This window comes from Chrysemys picta, chromosome 12, assembly GCF_011386835.1.
Source record: "Chrysemys picta bellii isolate R12L10 chromosome 12, ASM1138683v2, whole genome shotgun sequence".
Lineage (NCBI taxonomy): Eukaryota > Metazoa > Chordata > Testudines > Emydidae > Chrysemys > Chrysemys picta.
Window position 1 is genome coordinate 1,409,144 of NC_088802.1, and position 6,371 is coordinate 1,415,514.

Here is a 6,371-nt window from a genome sequence, read left to right on the forward strand (position 1 = left end):
GATCCTGGGGGTCGGGGGGCAGGGAGCCAAGCCAGAGAGGTGAGAGGGGGAGCTCTAGGGTGGGGATGTGGGGCCCTGGGGTCGGGGGGGGGTCTCCTTGGGTGGGAGGGGGCCCTGGGGTGACTGTGAGGATATGGATGCTGGAGGGTCTGAGGCGGCTGTGAGGATACGGGGGCTGGGGGGAGGCTTTGAGCAGACAAGGGCTCTGGGGGGGGTCTCTGGAGATGTGGGGGGGGCTGCTCTCTCACCATCTCTCCCCCCAGCCGGGGTGTCTGCGCCCGTCATACCCTGCGGGTCCCCCTGGTTTACAACGAGACCTTCGCCCGGCCACTGCACCAGCCCTACCTCACCCTGTGCCCCGGGGGCCGCATCTGCAGCACCTACAGGTATTCCCCCCCCCCCCCGCAGGACTCCTGGGTTCTCTCCCTGGCTCTGGGAGAGGAGTGGGGGCTGGTGGGTTAGAGCGGGGGGGCTGGAGCCACAACTCCTGTCTTCTGGTCCAGCTCTGGGAGGGGAGTGGGGGCTGGTGGTTAGAGCAGGGGGGACTGGGAGCCAGGACTCCTGGGTTCTCTCCCCGGATCTGGGAGGGGAGTGGGGGCTGGTGGTTAGAGCAGGAGGCTGGGAGCCAGGACTCCTGGGTTCTCTCCCTGGCTCCGAGAGGGGAGTAGGGGCTGGTGGGTTAGAGCAGGGGGGGCTGGGAGCCAGGACTCCTGGGTTCTCTCCCTGGCTCTGGGAGGGGAGTGGGGGCTGGTGGTTAGAGCTGGGCGGTGGGAGCCAGGACTCCTGGGTTCTCTCCCCAGCTCTGGGAGGGGAGTGGGGGCTGGTGGGTTGGAGCAGGGGGGGCTGGGAGCCCGGACTCCTGGGTCCCATCGCTGCCCACAGGACCACGTACCGCGTGGCCGTGCGCCAGGTGACCAGGGACGTGCTGCAGACCGACACCATCTGCTGCCAGGGCTGGAAGAAGAGGCACGTGGGGGCCAACACCTGCGAGGAGGGTGAGTCGGGAGGGGGCCCAGCTGGGTGGGGTGGGACCCCCAACCCCTCCCCCACCCCGCTAACTCCATCAACGCCCTTCTCCCTCCACAGCCGTGTGCCACAAGCCCTGTCAGAACGGGGGCGTCTGCGCCAGCCCCGACCGGTGCCACTGCCGCCCCGGCTGGGGGGGGCGCTACTGCCACGTGGGTGAGTAGAACCCAGGCGTCCGGGCCCCCCACCCATTCCCGCGCTCTAACCCACCCGTCCCCACTCCCCTCCCAGAGCCGGAGAGAACCCAGGAGTCCTGGCTCCCAGCCCCCCCTGCTCTAACCCACCAGCCCCACTCCCCTCCTGGAGCCGGGGAGAGAACCCAGGAGTCCTGGCTCCCAGCCCCCCCTGCTCTAACCCACCAGCCCCCACTCCCCTCCTGGAGCCGGGGAGAGAAACCAGGAGTCCGGGCTCCCAGCTCCCCCTGCTCTAACCCCCCAGCGCCGGGGAGAGAACCCAGGAGTCCTGGCTCCCAGCTCCCCCTGCTCTAACCCCCCAGTCCGCCTCCCCTCCCAGAGAACCCAGGTGTCCTGCCCCACAGTGGGTCTCTCCTCTCTAGATGTGGACGAATGCCGCTCGCCCGCCCCCCTCTGCCCCCAGCGTTGCCTCAACACCCCGGGCAGCTACCGGTGCCAGTGTGAGCCCGGCTTCGCCCCGGGGCCTGACGGGACCGGCTGCCACCCGCTGCCCACCGCCCACACCGCCCCACTGCCCACACCCCCAGGTACGTGGGGCACCACGGGGGGGGGGGGGGAGCCCAGACTCCTGGGTTCTCTCCCAGCTCTGGGATGGGAGTGGGGGCTGGTGGTTAGAACGGGGGGGCTGGTGGTTAGAGCGGTGGGGGGGGGCTGGGAGCCCGGACTCCTGGGTTCTCTCCCAGCTCGGGGAGGGCAGTGGGGTCTGGGAGGCCGGACTCCTGGGTTCTCTCCCGGCTCTGGGAGGGGAGTGGGGACTGGTGGGTTGGAGCCGGGGGGGCTGGGAGCCAGGACTCCTGGGTTCTCTCCGGCTCTGGGAGGGGAGTGGGGGCTGGTGGGTTGGAGCCGGGGGGGGCTGGGAGCCAGGACTCCTGGGTTCTCTCCCGGCTCTGGGAGGTGAGTGGGGGCTGGTGGATTAGAGCAGGGGGGTCTGGGAGCCCGGACTCCTGGGTTCTCTCCCAGCTCGGGGAGGGCAGTGGGGTCTGGGAGCCCGGACTCCTGGGTTCTATCCCAGCTCGGGGAGGGGAGTGGGGGGGTCTAGTGGTTAGAGCAGCAGGGGGCTGGGAGCCAGGACTCCTGGTTCTCTCCCAGCTCGGGGAGGGCAGTGGGGGCTGGGGGGTTGGAGCCGGGGAGGGGCCGGACTCCTGGGTTCTCGGGGGGGGGGGCGTTGTGTTATTCTCTCAGTGCCCTCTCCTCTCCCCGCCCCCCCAGCGCGGGACCCCCCCGCCCCGGAGCGCCTAACCCGGCAGGTGCAGGAGCTGCAGCAGCAGATGGAGAAGTTGGAGGAGGTGAGCGGGGAGGGGCTGGGCGGAGCTTAGGGGGCTGGGGGCGGGGTTACCGGCTTGGAGGGAGGGGCGGGGGGAGATGGGGGGGTGCAGGGGGCTAGTGACATGATATGGGGGAGCTGGGTGGGAGAGAGGAGGGCCGGCGGGAGTTTCGGGTTTCAGATGTGGGGGGCGTCGGGGGGGGACTCGGGGGCGCTGGAGGAGTTTGGGGGCTCGGTCGTGTTGGGGGGCCCAGGTGTCGGGGGGCCGCTGGGAGTTTGGGGCTCAGAGGGTGTCAGGGGGCGCTAGGGGGAATTGGGGAGACATGGGGCGCTAGGGGAGTTGGCTCAGAGGGTGTCGGGGGGCGCTAGGGGAATTGGGGGGACATGGGGGCGCTAGGGGGGTTGGCTCAGGGGGTGTCGGGGGGGCCGCTGGGAGTTTGGGGTCAGAGGGTGTCGGGGGGGCGCTAGGGGAGGTTGGGGGGACATGGGGGCGCTAGGGGGGGTTGGTTCAGAGGGTGTCAGGGGCGCTAGGGGAGGTTGGGGGACATGGGCGCTAGGGGGAGTTGGCTCAGGGGGTGTCGGGGGGGCCGCTGGGAGTTTGGGGCTCAGAGGGTGTCGGGGGGCGCTAGGGGGGTTGGGGGGACATGGGGGCGCTAGGGGGAGTTGGCTCAGGGGGTGTCGGGGGGCCGCTGGGAGTTTGGGGGCTCAGAGGGCGCTAGGGGGGTTGGCTCAGGGGTGTCGGGGGGGCCGCTGGGAGTTTGGGGGCTCAGAGGGTGTCGGGGGGGCGCTAGGGGAGTTGGGGGGGACATTGGGGCGCTGGGGGGGTTGGCTCAGGGGGTGTCGGGGGGGGCGCTGGGAGTTTGGGGGCTCAGAGGGTGTCGGGGGGGCGCTAGGGGGAGTTGGGGGGACATGGGGGCGCTAGGGGGAGTTGGCTCAGGGGGTGTCGGCTCAGAGGGTGTCGGGGGGGCGCTAGGGGGAGTTGGGGGGACATGGGGGCGCTAGGGGGGTTGGCTCAGAGGGGTGTCGGGGGGGCGCTATTGGAGGTTGGGGGGACATGGGGGCGCTAGGGGGAATTGGGGGGACATGGGGGCGCTAGGGGGGGGTTGGCTCATGGGTGTCGGGGGCCGCTGGGAGTTTGGGGCTCACCCCCCACTGACGCTGCCCCCCCAGCGCGTGGAGCGGGCCCTGGGGACCCTGCGCCGGCTGCTGCCGCCCCCCGTGGCCGATCTGGGCCCCGCCGAGCTTGCCGAGCTCTGGAGCCGCCTCCGGTACCTGGACCGCTGGACTCGCTCAGCGACCAACTGCTGCTGCTGGAGGAGAGACTGGGGGCCCTGTGAGTGACCCCCCCCCGGGCCCCCCAAATCCCCCCTGCCCCCACTGCCTGGGAGTGACCCCGCCCCCCCGGATCCCCCAAATCCCCCCTGCCCCCACTGCCTGGGAGTGACCCCCGCCCCCGCGGGCCCCCCCAAATCCCCCCTGCCCCCCACTGCCTGGGAGTGACCCCGCCCCCCCCGGGCCCCCCAAATCCCCCTGCCCCCACTGCCTGGGAGTGACCCCGCCCCCCCGGACCCCCAAATCCCCCTGCCCCCACTGCCTGGGAGTGACCCCGCCTCCCCGCGGGCCCCCCAAATCCCCCTGCCCCCACTGCCTGGGAGTGACCCCGCCTCCCCGCGGGCCCCCCAAATCCCCCTGCCCCCACTGCCTGGGAGTGACCCCGCCTCCCCGCGGGCCCCCCAAATCCCCCTGCCCCCACTGCCTGGGAGAGACCCCCGCCCCCTCCGCGGGCCCCCCAAATGCCCCTGCCCCCACTGCCTGGGAATGACCCCGCCCCCCCCGGTCCCCCCAAATATCCACGCCCCCAGCCGCCCCGCACCTAGAAGTGACCCCGGCCCCCATGCGGGCTCCCCAAATCCCCCCTGCCTGGGAGTGACCCCGCGGGTCCCTCAAATCCCCCCCTGCCTGGGAGTGACCCTGGACCCCCCCAAATCCCCCCCGCCCCCTTCACTCACAAGCTGTGGGGACCCGGCCCTGGCGGGGGAGGGGAACTACCGGGCCCTAGAGCTTTGCGGGGGGGGGGGGTCGCGGGGGCTCCCCCAGTTTAACCCTTTCTCTGCCCCCCCAGGCTCCTGCCAGGACGGGAGAAACGGGTTCGGATACGAAGTGAACCGGTGACGCCCACCCCAGCCCGGCGAAAAACTGAGGGGGGGCAAGGAATGGGGGGTGTCCCCCCCCCGCGCTTTAAACCCTTCTTAATGCCTCTAATTTATGCCGGACGTTGCTAATTAGCACAGATGAATTAAATAGTTAATTGGATTCCAGCCTCCAGCCCCAGGGCCTTTAATTGGTGCAAAGGGGTGGGGTGGGGGGATGGGAGCCCCCAGCCCGGACTCCTGGGTTCCCCTCCCCGGCTCTGGGAGGGGAGTAGGGGCCTGTGGAGGCAGAGAAGGCGGGAGCCCGGACTCCTGGGGTTCTCTTGCCAACTCTCCCTGCTCTCAGGGCCTGGCCGGTTTCTTTCCTCCCCTCATTGTTCTTACATTTTCCGGGCCGGGCGGGCTGGGTGCCAGGGGCCCGGTGCCGAGAAGCAGCAGGAAGGGGGGGTGGGGGGCAGAGGAAATGAGTCGGGGGGTGAATACGGCACCCAGCGCTTCTGCAGATGGGGCTGCCCCTCAGTGCCCCCCCACCCAGCTCTGCCGGTGCCCCTCACTCCCGACCCGCAGCCCCTGCCAGCCCAGGCCCTGCCCCCCCCCCCCAGCTCTGCCAGTGCCCCTCACTCCCGACCCGCAGCCCCTGCCAGCCCAGCCCTGCCCCCCCCAGCTCTGCCAGTGCCCCTCACTCCCGACCTGCAGCCCCCTGCTAGCCCAGCCCTGCCCCCCCCCAGCTCTGCCGGTGCCCCTCACTCCCAACGTGCAGCCCCTGCCAGCCCAGCCCTGCCCCAGCTCTGCCGGTGCCCCTCACTCCCGACCCTGCCGGTGCCCCTCACTCCCGACCCGCAGCCCCTGCCAGCCCAGCCCTGCCCCCCCCAGCCCTGCCAGTGCCCCTGAGCCCCCTCACCATGGCAACAGAGCACTGCACAGGCCCTCCCCCCCTCGAGGTTCATGGGGGGCTCTGGGTTGCTGAATTAGGCCCACATGCCATTAGCCCCGCCCCCTCCATGATCCAGGGCAGGATGTCACCCCAGAACTATGACATCATCATTTGCTGCATGACATCACAGCCTGCTGTCCCTGCCAGGCTCAGAGCGTGTGATGGTATCATTCCGTGTGACATCATCATACCTGCGTGATGTCACAGTCCTCTCCGGAGGTCACACCCCCAAACTCCATGACCTCATCAGCCTTTCCCCAGGCGGGCCCGACTATGGCGTGACATCATCCGCTGCGTGGGACATCATCAGTATGTGTGTAATGGCAGCACTCCCCACCCCCAGGCCAATGAGGTCATCACTCTATGTGACCTCAGTGCCCCACCCCCTGTGAGATCATCAGCCCCTTTGCCCCCCTGACATCGCTTAATATTTGTGATGTCACAGTCTCCCACATGTGACATCAGGCGGTGACCTTGGGGACAGGGGCTGGAACAGAATTCAGGGCCACACCCCCTACCCCTAGGGGTGTGCCCCACAGGGGAGGAGCCAGATGACTGCCCCATATTGGCCTGGGATGGACGTGAAGGGGTGTGACAAAGGAGGGGGGATTTTCTGTAACATTTCTATGATTCCTAAGCGTGCCTCAGTTTCCCTCCTTGGTACTCAGCGCTGCAAAGGCTCAGGCCCTGGCACTGTCTGGGGGCGTTACAGGCCAGGCTGGGGTGGCCTGGCCCATTTGCTGCAGCGAGCCCCACAGATGGGGGCGCAGGGGCTGCAGGCTCCATCTGGGGGGCCCTGAGCC

The 6,371-nt window shown here is 69.8% G+C and overlaps 1 protein-coding gene across 1 annotated transcript in view; it reads left to right on the forward strand.

Annotated features, from left to right (window-relative positions):
* EGFL8 (EGF like domain multiple 8) overlaps window positions 1–4,656 on the forward strand; it is a 5,953-nt gene extending 1,297 nt beyond the window's left edge. Inside the window, exons 2-9 of the mRNA XM_065563856.1 lie at window positions 2–39; window positions 264–386; window positions 883–995; window positions 1,087–1,182; window positions 1,583–1,747; window positions 2,430–2,506; window positions 3,655–3,817; window positions 4,607–4,656. Of these exons, the coding sequence (XP_065419928.1) occupies window positions 2–39; window positions 264–386; window positions 883–995; window positions 1,087–1,182; window positions 1,583–1,747; window positions 2,430–2,506; window positions 3,655–3,817; window positions 4,607–4,656 (825 nt within the window). The remainder of the gene's footprint in view (window position 1; window positions 40–263; window positions 387–882; window positions 996–1,086; window positions 1,183–1,582; window positions 1,748–2,429; window positions 2,507–3,654; window positions 3,818–4,606) is intronic.
* Window positions 4,657–6,371: the final 1,715 nt, after the last annotated feature.